Here is a 20,120-nt window from a genome sequence, read left to right on the forward strand (position 1 = left end):
GAAGCAACCCAAGAATCCGCCTTGGGTGATGGGACTACCTGAAGCAGCTGTTGGCGGGAGGTGAGCCTGGGCATCGTAGCTGGTCTCATTGGGGTGGTAGCCGTAACCCAGGCTGAGCGTGAGTGGGGCGTCAGGTCTCCAGTGCAGCTGGATCCCCAAAGCCGCGCTGCCTGACGTCAGATTCACCCGCAGAGCTTCAGGTCTGCTCAGGTTCAGCATGGTTGGCTCACCGTGTGCTTCTGAAAGCCGAGGCAGCAGGATCTGTCATCAGAAACAGTCAAATCAAGGGTGTGCCAGGACAGGAATGCCGGTGAATATCAGGGTGAGCCCCTGGGGAGCTGAAATCCAACCTGTGCTCTGCTCTTTTCATTAGTTTCCTGAGGCTGCTGTGACAAATGACCACAAGCTTTGTGGCTTAAAATAGCACAAGTTTTTTCTCTTACAGCCCTGGAGGCCAGAAGCCCCCAAATCAGTCGCATGGGGCCACAGTTGTCAGAGCTGTTTCCTTCTCGGGGTTCCAGGGGGGGAACCCACTTCTTTGCCTTTTCCAGCTTCTGGAAGTGCCTGCAGTCCTTGGCTCATGGACTCCTCCTTGCATCACCCGACCTCTTGCTTCTGTCATCAAACTGCCTCCCCACCTCCACCCACCTGCCGCTTAGAAGGACCTCTCAATGACACTGGGCCCACCCAGGTGATCCAGGATCATCTATTTCAGGATCTTTAACGTAAATCACATCTGCGGAGTCACATTTTGCCATGTGAGGTGACGTATTCACGGCTCAGGGATGAGGATGAGGATATCTTGGGGGCCTTTATTCGGCCCCTGCTCCTCAAGCTGTGCACCCCGGCTTGGGGCTGCACCTGCACAGAAGGTGCGCAAGCTTGGCTCTAGGCTCTAGAGCACAGGCTCAATAGTGGCGCACAGGCGTAGTTGCTCCACGGCACGTGGGGTCTTCCCAGGCCAGGGATCAAACCCATGTCCCCTGCATTGGAGATCAAACCCGGTTCTCCTGTATTACAGGCAGTCTCCTGAATTGCAGGCAGATTCTTAACCTCTGAGCCACCAGGGAAGCCCTCACTGAGAGTATTAAAAATGTTATTATGTACAAAATCCTTAGCCAAGCACCACATACACAGCAGCACTCAATTAGTTACTGCTATTCCTCTGCTTTTATTCTTACATTAGAACTTCTTACAACCACTCTCCATTTAATCAGCTCTCTGGATTAACTAATGCCTTCCACCCACTATTTATTTATTTAATTAAAAAAATTTTTTTGACTGCACCACAAAGGTTGAATCTGGGACCACAGTAGTGAAAGCACCAAGTCCTAACCACTGGACCACCAGGGAATTCCCTCCATCCTTTGTCTTTTTTTAAATATGTATTTATTTGAATGAGCTGGGTCTTAGTTGTGACATGTGGGATCTAGTTCCCTGACCAGGGGTTGAACCAGTCGTTTGAACATTCTTTATCACAGCATATATAAAACCAAATAATGTATAGTTTTATGTTAAACTGTATAAAATATATAGTTTTATGTTAAACGACAATGCGTGCAATGCTTATAGCAGGGTGAGGATAATTTCTCATGATTCTCTTCTTTTTTCTTTTCTCTTTCTTTCTTTTTTTGCCCACACTATGCAGCTTATCACGGACTCTTTCTCTCACTCTCTCTCTCTTACTCTCACTCTCTCTCTCTCTCTCTCTTGCTATCTTCTAAACAAAATGGAGCTGTAACACTGATTTGCCTAAGAGCTGTAGCACGGTTTGTCTAAGACCCGAGAGCTGTGACATGCCGAGGGCTTTAATGTCCGTTGCTCCAAATCTTTGTCGTGACAAGACAAAGAACCGAGGAACATACACTCGCGTGACATCTATGGTGCCGTGACTCGGATTTAACCTGGCTGAAACAACCTCTGCATGGAAGAGGCCAAGCACAGCAGGAGCCCAACTCAGCAAAGCTCCCGTGCTAGAAGCAGAAGGCGAAGAAACCCAGCGCAGGGGAAGGCCCATTGTGCTGGAAACCGGGACAGCGAAAAACGAACTCAGCTCACGCGGCCCAGTCTCAGATTCCAGAAGACCTCTGGTTAAGGTAAGAGGTCCTCACTTCTATGGCTGGAGGGACCTTTACAATCTCTCGTTTCTTGTTTCCTCGAACCTCCCGCGAACAGGCAGGAGGCAGGGGGCACAACTGAGGGACTCTGGAGAGGCTACTCCTCAGCATGCCCCAAAGGCACTATCTGCTGAGCCCCAGTAGCTGTTACCCAAGCTGGTAGGGGTTCTTCTGTCCTTTCTCGTCTCTGTGCCAAAGATCAGACCAAAGAAACTGTGAGCACTGGTCAGATATTTAGCAAATTTTCCGACAGGCTATGAAGGGGATTCAGAGAAGGCAATGGCAACCCACTCCAGTACTCTTGCCTGGAAAATCCCATGGATGGAGGAGCCTGGTAGGCTGCAGTCCATGGGGTCGCAAAGAGTTGAACTCGACTGAGCGACTTCACTTTCACTTTCCCCTTTCATGCATTGGAGAAGGAAACGGCAACCCACTCCAGTGTTCTTGCCTGGAGAATCCCAGGGATGGGGAAGCCTGGTGGGCTGCCGTCTGAGAGGTCGCACAGAGTCAGACACGACTGAAGTGACTTAGCAGTAGCAGCAGCATGCAGCTTATGGGATCTTAGTTCTCTGACCAGGGATTGAACCTGGGCCCTCGGCAGTGGAATTGTGCAGTCCTAACTACTGGACCACCAGGTGATTCCCAGTGATTCTCTTCTTTAGTCATTTTTTTTTCATAACCAGCCAACTTTGGGACCCAACCAAGTTGAAAAAGAAGACAGAAGTGCCACCTGACTTCTGAGCACACCCAAAGCCTACCTCGATATACTCCGACAGATTCTTCACAGGGATGAGCTGTCCACTAGGACTGGTCAGAGAGAGGCCACCCACAGTTCCACTGACGTCAAAGTGACTTCGGGCTGGAAAGGGGCTCTTGGGGAAGCTCATCATCTGAAACCAAGAACAGAGAGCCAAGGCGCCCAAGGGCCAGAAGGTAACCAGGCCCCTGTGTGAAGGAAAAGGTTTCCCCAGACGGGTGGACAGGTGGCCCTTGTGCTGTGGGGTGAATGAGAGGGCCCTGTCTCTAGCTGCTGCTATCTTTCCGTGTGTGTGTGTGTGTGTGTGTGTGTGACCTTCAAGGCTGTGACCTCAGAAATCTGGGCCTAGAGACCTGATCACACTTGCTACAGCTGAGCAATTATTGGACTATGAACAGTGTGACACTTTCTTATAGCAAAGGCGCAAGGTCTCTAAGAGAAAGACGTTTGTCTGCTTTCTTGGAGGCTCAAGGAGCCGAGCGTCAGATGTGCCCTAATTTGGGAAGGAAAAAGCCCTGAGTTTACTATTGTCTACTTATGGAATGGAGTCTGAGGAGCTTCATTTCCAAGGACTAATTAAACCAGGGCTGCTGGAGAAATTCCACAATACAGTGGAAAGAATGGTCTGGGGAGTCAGAAGGCCTGGGTCTGAATCCTAGCCCTGCCGCTTTGCTGGTCACCTTGGGCAAGTCACTGAACTCACCTGTAAAATGGGCTTGATTAATTTATAGAGCTGTTAGCAACATGAATGGGCAAGCATATGTGCAGGTGCTTTGTGAACTGTAAAGGGCTGTTTCCAAGGGTGTTCTTTCTATTGTTACCCTTATGTCCACAGGCTCCCGATAGTCCTCCATGGAGCCAAGGGAGGGGGCAGCGGGAAGGGAGAAGGTCGCAGAGCTGGCGGCAGCAACGTGTACGGAGGAGCCTCGCCAACTCCAGGGCTGTATTCTGTCCACAAGGTGAGAGCAGAGGTGCCGGGAGAGAGAGGAGAAGGTCAGTGTCAGAGGAGGATCTGCCCGCTCTAGCACTGCATGGGGACTGGCTTTAGCATCAGTGCTTCTTTCATGATGCCCTTAGATCAGCAGTCCCCAAAGTTCTGTCACCAGGGACCAGTTTCATGGGAGCTGAATTTTCCAAGGACCAGGTAGGGGGATGGCTTGGGGATGATTCAAGCACATTATACTTATTGTGCACTTTATTTGTATTATTATTACATCGGCTCCACCTCAGATCATCAGGCATTAGACCCCGGAGGTTAGGGACCCCTGCCTTACTCAGATGGTTCTGTGTTTGCATCAGTGGGAGCAGCATAAAAGGCTGGGCAGGTGGCCCCACACAGACAGGGCTTCAGCCTGCTTTCTCTCCTGTGGCACCCCAGTGCCTAGAGCAGTGCCCGGCATGTGATGGTGGGCAATACATATTTTGTTGAATGAGTAAATGAGCTTGGATGTAGACACTTCTCCAGGCCTATCTCCCCAACCTACTTGACCTCCCATAAGATCATCTTTACTGGCCATTGACCTCGTCCCATCTGAGTAGACTGGGGACCTGGTTTCAGATCCCAGTCATGATCACAATGCTGCTTTGGGAAACTGCCCCTGGGATCCAGGGCAGCTGTGGCAGAGGAACCAAGGGAGGGTGCTCAGTGCCGAGGATCCCAGCAGTGCCTGCAGCATCGTCTAGCCCCCGATTGTCAGGGGGTGGCATGGAAGTGGCAGGTCATCCCTAGGTGCTGGAGGACGGCTCAGTGAAAGGAGGCTGGCACTCCTCAGAGAAACACCTAAGGCCAGAGTGTCTGGAAGTCCCACAGTCTATGGAGCAGCGGGCTTGCCAGACACACTCTGAGTGAGGTTAAAAGTGGGTTGGTCCCCCTCATTGAGCCCCCTTCCCTGCACAGTTCAATAAGACCTGTCTCTCAAGACACATGGGTGGCTCTGACACTGGCGTGGCCCTTCCCACCTCCCTTCTCATGCTGTACAAACAGCCAGTATGGGGCCCTTCTCTCAGTGAAAAGGCCTTCCCACTTCTAGGTCCCATCACTCACCACCCTGCGTCCCACCAGGCGGGTCTCCTGTGCTCTGCCTGTCCCAGGGTCTTGGGATGTGGATGTGGAGTGAACCAGGTCAGGGGATGAGCTTTTTGGGTCACCCACAGTACAGCAGATTACCTGTTTGTGTACACAGAGATGGAGGGGGTGGTCACCATGGCCGGAAGGCCCCCGGGCAGTCTCCCCAGCAGGAGGGTGGCCTGCACATGCTCTGCAGCTTCCAGCAGCCGGGACACTGTGGCCATCTGGAAAAGGAAGCAGGGGACCACTGCTGTGGGCTGGTCTCCATATACCATTTCTGGTTGCTGCCACCAAGCTTGTGTGGGCCTGCAGCAGGAGCAAGGCAGAGACTCGGATGGGATGCACTTCACCAAGCACCAGGTGCTATAGGGAATCGGGCATAAGCCCTGAGAAGATTCCAAGCTCTGCGAACAGGTGCTTTTACCATCCTGTTTGGCAGACGGGGAGATAGAGGCACAGAGAGGGTGGTGACTTGTGGAGGCCACGTGTTGATAAGGGGAAGGCGCAGAACCAGGGGGAGGCTCACTGTGTGCCTGCCTCTGCTGCTCCACTGGACCCTGATGTCCACCCACAGCCCAGATCTTACCCGAGGGGAAATGGAAAGTCACAGGTGGAACCATTGCACGGTTCACCCAGGCTCAAACTCCTCCCCAACCCTTGAGCGAAGCCTTGAGTGAAGATGTGGCCTCACTGAAGCCAAGGCAGGCACGAGGACCATCAGGGCTGGACATTTGTGCGGAGTTCCTATCAGAGCACAGATCACGTGTGCATGTGTATGTACATCTGATAGGTGTGTGTACATGTATGAATGTGACTGTGTATGTGCGTGTTGAGGAAGATTGTGTGTGATTACAAGTATTTTAGTGTGTTTATGTCAGTATGTAGTGGAGAAGGGAATGGCAAACCACTTCAGTATTCTTGCCTTGAGAATCCCACAAACAGCATGAAAAGGCAAAAATATAGGACATTGAAAGATGAACTTCCCAGGTTGGTAGGTGCCCAGTATGCTACTGGAGATCAGTGGAGAAATAACTCCAGAAAGAATGAAGAGAAGAAACCAAAGCAAAAACAACACCCAGTTGTGGATGTGACTGGTGATGGAAGTAAAGTCCAATGCTGTAAAGAGCAATATTGCATAGGAACCTGGAATGCTAGGTCCATGAATCAAGGCAAATTGGAAGTGGTCAAATAGGAGATGGCAAGAGTGAACATGAACACTTCAGTTCAGTTCAGTTGCTCAGTCGTGTCCAACTCTTTGCGATCCCATGAATTGCAGCACACCAGGCCTCCCTGTCCATCGTCAACTCCCAGAGTTCACTCAAACTCACATCCATCGAGTCGGTGATGCCATCCAGCCATCTCATCCTCTGTTGTCCCCTTCTCCTCCTGCCCCCAATCCCTCCCAGCATCAGAGTCTTTTCCTATGAGTCAACTCTTCACATGAGGTGGCCAAAGTATTGGAGTTTCAGCTTTAGCATCATTCCTTCCAAAGAACACCCAGGACTGATCTCCTTTAGAATGGACTGGTTGGATCTTCTTGCAGTCCAAGGGACTCTCAAGAGTCTCCTCCAATACCACAGTTCAAAAGCATCAATTCTTCGGTTTTCTTCACAGTCCAACTCTCACATCCATACATGACTACTGGAAAAATCATAGCCTTGACTAGATGGAGCTTTATTGGCAAAGTAATGTCTCTGCTTTTGAATATGCTATCTAGCTTGGTCATAGCTTTCCTTCCAAGGAGCAAGTGTCTTTTAATTTCATGGCTGCAGCCACCATCTGCAGTGATTTTGGAGCCCCCAAAAAATAAAGTCTGACACTGTTTCCACTGTTTCCCCATCTATTTCCCATGAAGTGATGGGACCAGATGCCATGATCTTCATTTTCTGAATGTTGAGCTTTACGCCAACTTTTGCACTCTCCTCTTTCACTTTCATCAAGAGGCTTTTTAGTTCCTCTTCACTTTCTGCCCTCAGGGTGGTGTCATCTGCATATCTGAGGTTATTGATATTTCTCCCGGCAATCTTGATTCCAGCTTGTGCTTCTTCCAGCCCAGCGTTTCTCATGATGTACTCTGCATATAAGTTAAATAAGCAGGGTGACAATATACAGCCTTGACGTACTCCTTTTCCTGTTTGGAACCAGTCTGTTGATCCATGTCCAGTTCTAACTGTTGCTTCCTGACCTGCATATAGGTTTCTCAAGAGGCAGGTCAGGTGGTCTGGTATTCCCATCTCTTTTAGAATTTTCCACAGTTTATTGTGATCCACACAGTCAAAGGCTTTGGCATAGTCAATAAAGCAGAAACAGATGTTTTTCTGGAACTCTCTTGCTTTCTCGATGATCCAGCGGATGTTGGCAATCTGATTTCTGGTTCCTCTGCCTTTTCTAAAACCAGCTTGAACATTTGGAAGTTCACGGTTCACATACTGCTGAAGCCTGGCTTGGAGAATTTTGAGCATTACTTTACTAGCATGTGAGATGAGTGCAATTGTGCGGTAGTTTGAGCATTCTTTGGCATTGTCTTTCTTTGGGATTGGAATGAAAACTGATCTTTTCCAGTCCTGTGGTCACTGCTGAGTTTTCCAAATTTGCTGGCATATTCAGTGCAGCACCTTCACAGCATCATCTTTTAGGATTTGAAATAGCTCAACTGGAATTCCATCACCTCCACTAGCTTTGTTCGTAGTGATGCTTTCTAAGGCCCACTTGACTTCACATTCCATGATATCTGGCTCTAGGTGAGTGATCACACCATCCTGATTATGTTGGTCCTGAAAATCTTTTTTGTACAGTTCTTCTGTGTATTCTTGCCACCTCTTCTTAATATCTTCTGCTTCTGTTAGGTCCGTACCATTTCTGTCCTTTATCGAGCCCATCTTTGCATGAAATGGTCCCTTGGTATCTCTAATATTCTTGAAGAGATCTCTACTCTTTCCATTCTGTTGTTTTCCTCCATTTCTTTGCACTGATCACTGAAGAAGGCTTTCTTATCTCTCCTTGCTATTCTTTGGAACTCTACATTCAGAGGCTTATATCTTTCCTTTTCTCCTTTGCTTTTGGCTTCTCTTCTTTTCACAGCTATTTGTAAGGCCTCCCCAGACAGCCATTTTGCTTTTTTGCATTTCTTTTCCATGGGGATGGTCTTGATCCCTCTCTCCTGTACAATGTCACGAACCTCAGTCCATAGTTCATCAGGCACTCTATCTATCTGATCTAGTCCCTTAAATCTATTTCTCACTTCCACTGTATAATCATAAGGGATTTGATTTAGGTCATACCTGAATGGTCTAGTGGTTTTCCCTACTTTCTTCAATTTAAGTCTGCATTTGGCCATAAGGAGTTCATGATTTGAGCCACAGTCAGCTCCTGGTCTTGTTTTTGCTGACTGTATAGAGCTTCTCCATCTTTGGCTGTAAAGAATATAATCAATCTGATTTCAGTGTTGACCATCTGGTGATGTCCCTGTGTAGAGTCTTCTCTTGTGTTGTTGGAAGAGGGTGTTTGCTATGACCAGTGTGTTTCTTGGCAAAACTCTATTAGCCTTTGCCCTGCTTCATTCCATACTCCAAGGCCAAATTTGCCTGTTACTCCAGGTGTTTCTTGACTTCTTACTTTTGCATTCCAGTCCCCTATAATGAAAAAGACATCTTTTTTGGGTGTTAGTTTTAAAAGGTCTTGTAGGTCTTCATAGAACCGTTCAACTTCAGCTTCTTCATCGTTACTGGTTGGGGCATAGATTTGGATTACTGTGATATTGAATGGTTTGCCTTGGAAACAAACAGAGATCATTCTGTTGTTTTTGAGATTGCATCCAAGTACTGCATTTCGGACTCTTTTGTTGACCATGATGGCTACTCCATTTCTTCTAAGGGATTTCTGCCCACAGTAGTAGATATTATGGTCATCTGAGTTAAATTCACACATTCCAGTCCATTTTAGTTCGCTGATTCCTAGAATGTCAATGTTCACTCTTGCCATCTCCTGTTTGACCACTTCCAATTTGCCTTGATTCATGGACCTAACATTCCAGGTTCCTATGCAATATTGTTCTTTACAGAATTGGATCTTGCTTCCATCAGCAGTCACATCTACAACTGGGTATTGTTTTTGCTTTGGCTCCATCTGTTAATTCTTTCTGGAGTTATTTCTCCACTGATCTCCAGTAGCATACTGGGCACCTACCGACCTGGGGAGTTCCTCTTTCAGTATCCTATCATTTTGCCTTTTCATACTGTTTATGGGGTTCTCAAGGCAAGAATACTGAAGTGGTTTGCCATTCCCTTCTCCAGTGGACCAGATTCTGTCAGACCTCTCCACCATGACCCGCCCATCTTGGGTGGCCCCACACGGCATGGCTTAGTTTCATTGAGTTAGACAAGGCTGTGGTCCGTGTGATTAGATTGACTAATCTAATGAACAGTTAGGAATCAGCAAACTAAAATGGACCAGAATGGGTGAATTTAACTCAGATGACCATTATATCTATAACTGTGGGCAATAATCCCTTAGAAGAAATGGAGTAGCCATCGTAGTCAACAAGAGTCCGAAATGCAGTACTTGGATGCAATCTCAAAAACAACAGGATGATCTCTGTTCGTTTCCAAGGCAAACCATTCAATATCACAGTAATCCAAGTCTATGCCCTGACCAGTAATGCTGAAGAAGCTGAAGTTGAACAGTTTTATGAAGACCTACAAGACTTTCTAGAACTAGCTCCCAAAAAAGATGTCCTTTTCATTATAGGGGACTGGAATGCAAAAGTAGGAAGTCAAGAAATACCTGGAGTAACAGGCAATTTGTGGCCTTGGAATATGGAATGAAGCAAGGCAAAGGCTAGTGGAGTTTTGCTAAGAGAACGTACTGGTCATAGCAAACACCCTCTTCCAACATAAGAGATGACTCTACACATGGACATCACCAGATGGTCAACACCGCAATCAGATTGATTATATTCTTTGCAGCCAAAGATGGAGAAGCTCTATACAGTCAGCAAAAACAAGACCAGGAGCTGACTGTGGCTCAAATCATGAACTCCTTATTGCCAAATTCAGACTTAAGTTGAAGAAAGTAGGGAAAACCACTAGACCATTCAGGTATGACCTAAGTCAAATCCCTTACCCTTATACAGTGGAAGTGAGAAATAGATTCAAGGGATTAGATCTGATAGACAGAGTATCTGAAGAACTATGGACGGAGGTTCGTGACATTTTACTGGAGACAGGGATCAAGACCATCCCGAAGAAAAAGAAATGCAAAAAGCAAAATGGCTGTTTGAGGAGGCCTTACAAATAGCTGAGAAAAGAAGAGAAGTGAAAAGCAAAGGAGAAAAGGAAAGATATACCCATTTGAATACAGAGTTCCAAGGAATAGCAAGGAGAGGTAAGAAACCCTTCCTCAGTGCAAGGAATAGAGGAAAACAATAGAATTGGAAAGACTAGAGACCTCTTCAAAAATATTAGGGATACCAGGGGAACATTTCATGCAAAGATGGGCTCAATAAACGACAGAAATGGTATGGCCCTAACAGAAGCAGAATATATTAAGAAGAGGTGGCAAGAATACACAACAGAACTATACAAAAAAGATCTTCATGACCCAGATAATCACAATGATATGAACACTCACCTATAGCTAGACATCCTGGAATGTGAAGTCAAGTGGGCCTTAGGAAGCATCACTATGAACAAAGCTGGTGGAGGTAATGGAATTCCAGTTGAACTATTTCAAATCCTAAAAGATGATGCTGTGAAAGTACTGCACTCAATATGCCAGCAAATTTGGAAAACTAAGCAGTGGCCATAGGACTGGAGAAGGTCAGTTTTCATTCCAATCCGAAAGAAAGGCAATGCCGGAGAATGCTCAAACTACCGCACAATTGCACTCATCTCACATGCTAGTAAAGTAATGCTCAAAATTCTCCAAGCCAGGCTTCAGCAGTATGTGAATCGTGAACTTCCAGATGTTCAAACTGGTTTTAGAAAAGGCAGAGGAACCAGAGATCAAGTTGCCAACATCCACTGGATCATCGAAAAAGCAAGAGAGTTCCAGAAAAACATCTGCTGCTGCTGCTGCTAAGTCACTTCAGTCGTGACCAACTCTGTGCAACCCCATAGATGGCAGCCCACCAGGCTTCCTGGTCCCTGGGATTCTCCAGGCAAGAACACTGGAGTGAGTTGCCATTTCCTTCTCCAATGCATGAAAGTGAAAAGTGAAAGTGAAGTCACTCAGTCGTGTCTGACTCTTAGTGACCCCGTGGACTGCAGCCCACCAGGCTCCTCCGTCCATGGGATTTTCCAGGCCAGAGTACTAGAGTGGGTTGCCATTGCCTTCTCCAAGAAAAACATCTACTTCTGTTTTATTGACTGTGCCAAAGCCTTTGACTGTGTGTATCACAACAAACTGTGCAAAATTCTGAAAGAAATGGGCATACCAGACCGCCTGACCTGCCTCTTGAGAAATCTGTGTGCAGGTCAAGAAGCAACAGTTAGAACTGGACATGGAACAACAGACTGGTTCCAAATCAGGAAAAGAGTATGTCAAGGCTGTATATTGTCACCCTGCTTATTTAACTTATATGCAGAGTACATCATGAGAAACGCTGGGCTGGAAGAAGCACAAGCTGGAATCAAGATTGCCGGGAGAAATATCAATAACCTCAGATATGCAGATGACACCACCCTGAGGGCAGAAAGTGAAGAGGAACTAAAAAGCCTCTTGATGAAAGTGAAAGAGGAGAGTGCAAAAGTTGGCGTAAAGCTCAACATTCAGAAAATGAAGATCATGGCATCTGGTCCCATCACTTCATGGGAAATAGATGGGGAAACAGTGGAAACAGTGTCAGACTTTATTTTTTGGGGGCTCCAAAATCACTGCAGATGGTGGCTGCAGCCATGAAATTAAAAGACACTTGCTCCTTGGAAGGAAAGTTATGACCAAGCTAGATAGCATATTCAAAAGCAGAGACATTACTTGGCCAACAAAGGTCCGTCTAGTCACAGCTATGGTTTTTCCTGTGGTCATGTATGGATGTGAGAGTTGGACTATAGAGAAAGCTGATTGCCAAAGAATTGATGCTTTTGAACTGTGGTATTGGAGAAGACTCTTGAGAGTCCCTTGGACTGCAAGGAGATCCAACCAGTCCATCCTAAAGGAAATCAGTCCTGAATATTCATCGGAAGGACTGATGTTGAAGCTGAATCTCCAATACTTTGGCCACCTCATGCGAAGAACTGACTCATTGGAAAAGACCCTGATGCTGGGAAAGATTGAAGTCAGGAGGAGAAGGGGACGACAGAGAATGAGATGGTTGGATGGCGTCACTGACTCAATGGAGATGAGTTTGAGTAAACTCCAGGAGTTGGTGATGGACAGGGAGGCCTGTCGTGCTGCAGTCCATGGGGTCGCAAAGAGTTGGACACAACTAAGCGACTGAACTGAACTGAACTGAACTGATGTGGGTATGTGTGGGTGGAAGTGTGTGGATGTGTGTCTGAGTAGATGTGGCTTGAGGGTATGGGAGTATAAGTATCTGACCATGAATGAGTGTGTATGTATGTGATTTTGTGTGTGATTGCAACTATATGTGAGAGTCTGTGTGTGACTGTGTAGCTGAATGTGTAGGTATGAGTAAATACAGGAGTGTGTGCTTTGAGGTATATGTGAAAGTATAAGTGATGGCTCTCAGTGTGTGGATGTGTGCGGGTGTATGTGAGATAGTGTTTGTGCATGTGTGTAAGTGTGGGTGTGTGTTTGAGTGTGCCTTCATGGCCACCGTGAGAATGTGTGAGTTTTTTAATGGAATGGTGGTAGCACAGAGTAAAGGGCTGTGGAGCAGCAGGAGATGGGTTTTGTGTCTCCGTTCTGTGACGTCCTGGGTGCTGGAATGACCTCTCTCCTAAAGATGCTCTGTGTCCTTGGCTAAGTGAACCAGGAGTTCAGACTTGCAAGAGTGAGTATAGGATCTCTCCAATCTGATGAAGCAGAGCTTGTCAGCTTAATACAGATGAGGAGATAAGGCTGCAGGAAGTGTCCTTGCCCAAGGCACAAGGCTTGCGAGTGACAAAGGCAGAGTTCCAACTTAGGCGGCCTCCTTTGAAGCCTGCGCTCGGCCTGCTGCACGGCTCCACCTCCAGGGGCTCCTGTCCTGGAGCCTTTCTGTCAGCTCCTAGAAGGGCCTGTAACAGCCGCGCCTCAGTTTCCTCATCTACACAAAGTGGAGAGGATCCGCCTAGAAACGCTGGTGTGAGCCGGGCATGTGGTTAGCATGAGGTCCACATCTGGGCCGGGACACCCACCTGGCTGCCGTTGGCCTGTGCAGGCTCTTCAGACCTGTCCCTCAGGGAAGCTTCCAGCACATTGCCCACAGCCTGGAGCAGGTCCCTGGTGGCCGCCTGGCGCCTCCGGTCCTCAGGATGGGCCTCGGCACTCACTGCCAGCAGGCCCTCGCTGGCGTGCTGCAGAGCCCAGCCGGCCTCCCACTGGCTCACCCAGAGGAGGAGGAAGAACAGCATGAGGCCCTGCCTGGAACAGACCACCCCCTGAACTCCTCCAGGGCCCAGCACTGCGGTGGAAGGGAGCATGTGGGGACTCAAGCCAGGGGAGATGTGGGCCGGGCCTGTCACACAAGCTGCCTGTGTCGAGGACTGGAAGCCAATGTTCCTTCCCTGCCGTGTGCTCGGCTCCTTCAGGACAGTAACCTTGTCCATCTCGGAGTCTTTCCCAGAGTGCCTTGCACAATGCCCAGCACACAGTAGGCATTCAGTAAACATTCACTGACTGGGGACAGCTGGCTGGCTGGCTGACTGGCCGGACACAGCACTTATTCCAATTTTGTAATCATATATGTACTCATGAAGTTATTTGGTCAGTATCTGGTCACCCAGTGGCCTAAAAGTGCCATGAAGGCGCAGGCCATGTCTATGGGGTTAGCTGCTGAATTTTCTATGAATTGCATAGTACCTGCACATACTAGGCATTTAGGGAGCATTTGTTAAATGAATGAATAAATTAACACATGGATACATGAGTGAAAGGTCAGGAATGTATATGTATATGTATAGATATATATGCATAGGAGGAGTGTACGAGCAAATGGATGTGTTAAGTGGGAAGAATGATCAGGGTCCCAGAAATAAAGGTCAGGACTTAGTGGGTGGGCACTACTCACCTGGGCCAAAGGCGTGAGCTCCTCACTGCGCTGGGTCACCTCTTTCAGCACCTCAGCCAGCCCCCGCACCCTCTGCATGTCCCCCATGGTGGCATTGACCACAGACAGTGACCCCAGGATACGCTCTCTGACCTTGGAAAAGACAGAGGAAGGTAGGGGAGATAATGTAATTCCAGTGGCTTGATGAGGCTGTCCCAGAAAGATCTGGAGTCTGAGAAAGTGACCAGGAAAGTGACCAGGCTCATGTGGGGTCCTCCAAAGCTGATAGATCTCTGCTTGTCTCCTAGGATGTATGGTAGGCAGAATCATAGCCTCCCAAAGATAGGCACACCCTAGTCCCTGAAACCTGTGCATATGTTATTCACATGACAAGAGACATTTGGGCAGAATCTCTGTGGAGGTTTGATTAAATTAGGGATTCTGAGATGGGGAGAGTATCCTGTACTAGCCAGGTGGGACCAGTATAATCACAGGGGTCCCTGTGATATTTTTCTCCTTTATTTATTTTTTTCAAACTTTAACTTTCTATTTTGTATCAGGGTATAGCCTATTGACAATGTTGTGATAGTTTCAAGTGAATGGTGAAAGGACTCAGCCATACATACACACGTATCCACTCTCCCCTCAAACCCCCCTCCCAATCCAGGCTGCCACATAACACTGAGCAGAGTTCCCTGTGCTGTGCAGTAGGTCCTTGTTGGTTATCCATTTTGAATACAGCAGTGTGTACATGACCTCCCCTAACTCCATAACTATCCCTTCCCCCTCCAGCAACCATATTTTTGTTCTCTGAGTCTTCATGGGGGTCTTTAAAGGAGGGAGCTAGGAGGGTAGGAGTCAGAGAAGGAGATGTGATGGTGGAGGAAGAAGTGGCAGAGAGGGAGACGGAACACAGGAGGAGAAGGGGGAGGCCGTGGAGGGAGGAGGCTTGAAGATGCTGGTGTTGAAAATGGAGCAGGCAACGTGGGCAGCTTCTAGAAGCTGGAAAAGCCCATAGATGGATTCTTGCCTGTAGCCTCCAGACAGCTCACAGCCCTGCCAACACCTTGGCTTTAGCCTCAGTGAACCTTGTTTCTTTCACACTCCTGACCTCCAGAATGGTAAGATAAGACATTTGTGTCATTTTAAGTCATGAAGTTTATGGTTATTTGTTACAGCAGCAGAAGGAAACTAATACAGGATGTCTCAAGCTTTTTCCAGTTCTTCAAATCAAATCTGTAAAATCTGGCATTATTTTAAAACAAATGGTTTCATTGTGATTCAAATGGCATGAAATTCAGAAACTGGCTTACTGTGATGGCCCAGTGTGGGTGGGAGAGCTTGTTGCAGCCATAGGTCCCTGTGTGCTTTGGGGGGCAGTGGGACAAGGCTCCCTCCAGTCCCCCCGCCACTCCAGCCTTAAGCCAGACCTCCTGGAGCATCTGGGGGAACATGCTTTCTAAGCCCTAACGAGGGGCAGGCCAGGGGCTGGCTTTGGTTGAGGCAGGTAAAACCTAAGAATATAATTTTAGCACCGCCCCATCGAACTTTCTGTGTTGATAGAAATGTTCTGTCCTTGTGCTTGTCCAGTAACATAGCCGCTTGCAAAATGTAACTACATATTAAGCCCTTGGAATGTGGCTAGTGCAACCAGAGAACTGGATTTTTAACTTTATTTCATTAAAGTTCATTTCAATTTAAAAATAGGTGGCCAGATATGGCTCATAGCAACCATCTGGGAGAGCACAAATAGAGGTGAACTTTTGCTCTCACCCTCCTGTCCTGCTTGGTACTCAAAACTTGCTCATCTAATCGCCTAACAGTCTTTCAGGCTTCCCTGGTGGCTCAGTGATAAAGAACTCACCTGCCAATGCAGGAGATGAGGGTTCTGTCCCTGGGTTAGGAAGGAACCCCTAGAGAAGGAAATGGCAACCCACTCCAGTATTCTTGCCTGGGAGATCCCATAGACAGAGGACCCTGGCAGGCAACAGTCCATGGAGTTGCAAAGAGTCAGACATGACTGAGCAACTGAAAAACAACAGTCTTTCACAGCAGCTGCGGAGTCTGAGCGTGTCTGCTGCCAGCCAGGCTCCCATTCAGGCTACATCTTGGGTGGAGGGAAGAATAGGCCTGTCAGTGAGGGGACTCGTATCAGATTGTTCTGGAGAGAAACTCGGGTGGGTAATGGATGATCTCACATTTGCCTCTGCAGATCTTCCCCATCCTTGGTCGCCATCCTGGAGGCTGCCTGCATGGAGATGTCAGGCTGCTGGGCCTCTGGCCTGTGGATTGACTTGCAGGAGATGCGCAGGTGGGAGGAGACAGCAGGAAGCTTTGTTGCAGGCGCCCTCCCTGCCAGGGTTACCAGTCTCATCCTTCAAAAACCACCACTCCTGCCAAGGAGCCCCCTCCACACACAGCTGCCCCTCCAGGATGCTGGTCACTTCAGGATGAGCCCCTGGGGTCCTGTGTCCTCTCTCGTTTGTTTCTGAAAACTTGCCTCCAGTTTTCTCAACAGAGCCTTTCTTAAAATCTCCTCCATTGCCCAATGAGAGCTTGACATCCGTCTCTCACCAGGACCCCAGTGTTTCATGAGAAGACCTGGTGTCAGGCTATGTAGTCCATGTGCTTAGGATCATAGGGCATCCAAAAGGAAGTTCCCTTCCAAAGGGAAGCATGTAAGTCATGCTCAGGGTGAATGAGAGCCAGGTGGAGTTGTGTGCATGTGTGTTGGGGCCAGGGGACTAAGTGGGGAGAAGGGCTGGGGTGAGAAGGCTGGAGGAGGGCAGGGGAAGAGACAACCCGGGTTTGCTCTTGTCTTCACTACCTACTGGAAATGTGGACCTGGGAACGCTGCTCACATCCTCTGCAGTGTGCTCAGTGTGCAGTGTGATGGTTGGATGGCATCACCGACTCGATGGACATGAATTTGAGTAAGCTCTGGGAGTTGGTGATGGACAGGGAAGCCTGGTGTGCTGCAGTGCATGGGGTCGCATAGAGTCAGACACAACTGTGCAACTGAACTGAACAGGAAGAGACAGCAGTGGTAGCCTCTAAATTCCCTCCCACCCTAGAAACCTGTGGTTCCATGAAGCTGAGCAGAGAAAGGTTGCTTCATTTTATGTCACTCACTGAAAGTACTGAAAGAGAGACATGACATCAACTTGGGAGATACCAAAGACTTCCCCATGGACCCCACTCCCCTCCCCAGATGGCTGCATGCAGACCCCAGGACCCCAGCAAAAGGACAGAGGGGTCCATCGGGAGCACCTTCCGTCTGGTGTCCACTCTCGGCAGCTGCCCGGAGCCCGGCCCCTGGTCCAGTACGGATGACACGGCCCTGGCCAGCTGGAAGAGCCGCTCAGAGCCACGCCCGCCCTGCAGAATGGCAGTGACATTGTCCCACACCACGGCCTGGAATGCTTCCTCCTCCACACAGGTATGTCCAGGTCCCACCTAACAGGAGAACAGAGGTATGCTCAGAGCAGGAGGATCTGAACCCACCAGCTCTTGTTCTGGAGCCAGAGCCTGAAGGCCCAGCCTGCACACGGCAAAGCAGAGTAGGGCTGGAGGGCTTTACCTGGCGTGGGCACTCCCCCCAGGGCTTGAGGGCCGTGGACCCACTTGCGCTGACGGCCACCTGGAGCAAACCTCGGGCAGGTCATGACTTCACCTCTCACTGTCCTCCTCATCATGCCCTCAGGTCTTTCCATCCACCTGGCTTCTCACCTTTGAAACTGACTTGAAATTTTATCCAACCTCTTCCTTGTAGACCTAGTGGCTGATCTTGGTCCTCCTTCCTCTGAACTCTGAAGGCACTGGTCTAACTCATCTCTAGGTTCTTCTGCCCCCACCTCCCTCAGGTACCCCACCCCAAATCCCCTGGATCCTTCCCCTGTACTGGCCACTAGTCCTAAGATCTACAAAGGGAGAGACCAGGTCTTTTGCCCATGGCTGTATCACCAGGACCAGGCATGTGGTAGGTGCTCTGTAAATATATGTTGAAGGAATGAATGAATAAACCCTTATATGGTCATGCCCTTGGCTCCTTTCAACCCCACCACCCTCTTGGTGAAGTTCAGACAAGTCAAGAAGTTATCTCAGGGGCTTTACTGGTGGCCCAGTGGTTAAGAATCTGTCCTGCAATGCAGAAGACATGGGTTCAGTCCCTGGTTGGGGAACTGAGATCCTACATGCCATGGGGCAAATAAGCCTGTGCACCACAACTGGAAAGTCCATGCACCGCAATGAAAGATTCTACGTGATGCAACCAAGATCCCACGTGCCACAGGTAAGACCCAACACAGCCAAGCAAAGAAATAAATTAATTAATTAAAAAAAAAAAGAAATTGTCTCAGTAGAGGAACAGTGGCTGCCACTCACCTTAACCACTGCCTGGGTCTGCTGTCTGCCCCCCACATGATTGGAGACAGAAATGACCACTGTCAACATGAAGTCATCGTTTTCTTTTCCAAGTGGCAGGTAAACTGATGGGAGGGCAGGTTCAGGGCCACAGTATAAACAGGAACCTGGCAAATGGACATTGAATAATTAAGGGGCATTCCCAGGTCTCAGCGTGACTGTAAGTCCACCAAGGTAGAGCCTGATGACAAGGACACAAAAGTCACAGCTCGTGAGGGCATGGCAGGGACTCCTGGACTCCATACTTCCCGGGAGAAGACAGTTTATGCTGATCCACTGTCCTCCCTAGGAAATCACCTGCTGCTATGACTTTGGATATTGTCACCCTGCTTATTTAACTTATGTGCAGAGTACATCATGAGGAACTCTGGACTGGAAGAAGCACAAGCTGGAATCAAGATTGCTGGGAGAAATATCAATAACCTCAGATATGCAGATGACACCACCCTTATGGCAGAAAGTGAAGAGGAACTAAAGAGCCTCTTGATGAAGGTGAAAGAGGAGAGTGATAAAGATGGCTTAAAACTCAACATTCAATGAAGATCATGGCATTCAGTCCCATCACTTCATGGCAAATAGATGGGAAACAATGGAAACAGTGACAGACGTTATTTTCTTGGGCTCCAAAATCACTGCAGATGCTGACCACATCCATGAAGTTAAAAGACGCTTGCTCCTTGGAAGAAAAGCTAGGAAAACCTAGACAGCATATTAAAAAGCAGAGACATTACTTGGCCAACAAAGGTCTGTCTAGTCAAGGCTATGATATTTTCTGTAGTCATATGTGGATGTTACAGTTGGACTATAAAGAAAGCTGATTGCCAAAGAATTGATGCTTTTGAACTGTGGTGTTGGAGAAGACTCTCAAGAGTCCCTTGGACAGCAAGGAGATCCAACCAGTCCATCCTAAAGGAAATCAGTCCTGAATATTCACTGGAAGGACTGATGTTAAAGCTGAATCTCCAATACTTTGGCCACCTGATTCGAAGAACTGACTCATTTGAAAAGACCCCGATGCTGGGAAAGATTGAAGGCAGGAGGAGAAGGGGACGAGATGGTTGGATGGCATCACTGACTCAATGGATGTGAGCTTGAGCAAGCTCTGGGAGTTGGTGATGAACAGGGAAGCCTGGCGTGCTGCAGTCCATGGGGTCATAAAGACTCGGACATGACTGAGCGACTGAACTGACTGACTGTCCTCCCTAGGAAATCATCTGCTGCCGTGACTGTGGAATAGCCTTACTAGAATCTATGAAGATTTTCAGAAAAACAATCCCCCTTGATAGATTTTTTAGAAAAAATCAAAGTGGTAAGCCAAATTACAAAAATAAGGAGAAAGAGGAGCAGAAGGAAAGGAAGACGATCTTAACAACTGGTTCAAAGCCTATCCAGACTCCCTCAAATATTACTTCCTGTATAGAGGTCTTCCCAGGCTGCTCTGTCTAAAACAGTGCCTCTCATCCTGTGTCTTTGTTTACCAGCTGTCTCCACCACTGATTATAAATACAGTGAGGTCAGAGACTTCCTCTATTTTGTTCATTACTGTATATATAGAACCTAGAACAGAGGCTGAAATTCAATATATTTGTTGTAAAAATGAATGAATGA

The 20,120-nt window shown here is 48.1% G+C and overlaps 1 protein-coding gene and 1 long non-coding RNA gene across 15 annotated transcripts in view; one reads left to right on the forward strand and one right to left on the reverse strand.

Annotated features, from left to right (window-relative positions):
* Window positions 1–20,120, reverse strand: part of PKD1L2 (polycystin 1 like 2) — a 105,277-nt gene that overhangs the window by 44,980 nt on the left and 40,177 nt on the right. Inside the window, exons 15-22 of the mRNA XM_025269781.3 lie at window positions 18,474–18,619; window positions 17,361–17,546; window positions 14,112–14,243; window positions 13,240–13,422; window positions 5,042–5,166; window positions 3,696–3,822; window positions 2,876–3,007; window positions 39–261 (exon numbers count right to left, since the gene is read on the reverse strand). Of these exons, the coding sequence (XP_025125566.3) occupies window positions 39–261; window positions 2,876–3,007; window positions 3,696–3,822; window positions 5,042–5,166; window positions 13,240–13,422; window positions 14,112–14,243; window positions 17,361–17,546; window positions 18,474–18,619 (1,254 nt within the window). The remainder of the gene's footprint in view (window positions 1–38; window positions 262–2,875; window positions 3,008–3,695; window positions 3,823–5,041; window positions 5,167–13,239; window positions 13,423–14,111; window positions 14,244–17,360; window positions 17,547–18,473; window positions 18,620–20,120) is intronic.
* The window catches only part of LOC102398626, a 37,859-nt gene continuing 19,578 nt past the window's right edge, over window positions 1,840–20,120 (forward strand). For 9 of the 14 annotated variants that reach the window (XR_006546389.2, XR_006546387.2, XR_006546386.2 and 6 more), the window contains exons 1-4: window positions 1,840–2,096; window positions 2,801–3,050; window positions 3,710–3,833; window positions 16,303–17,529. This is a non-coding gene — a long non-coding RNA (uncharacterized LOC102398626). Of the gene's footprint in view, window positions 2,097–2,800; window positions 3,051–3,709; window positions 3,868–16,302; window positions 17,530–20,120 lie in introns of all 14 variants that reach the window. The other 5 variants (XR_006546394.2, XR_006546396.2, XR_006546390.2 and 2 more) reach the window with 5 other exon arrangements.

This window comes from Bubalus bubalis, chromosome 18 (genome assembly GCF_019923935.1).
Source record: "Bubalus bubalis isolate 160015118507 breed Murrah chromosome 18, NDDB_SH_1, whole genome shotgun sequence".
NCBI lineage: Eukaryota > Metazoa > Chordata > Mammalia > Artiodactyla > Bovidae > Bubalus > Bubalus bubalis.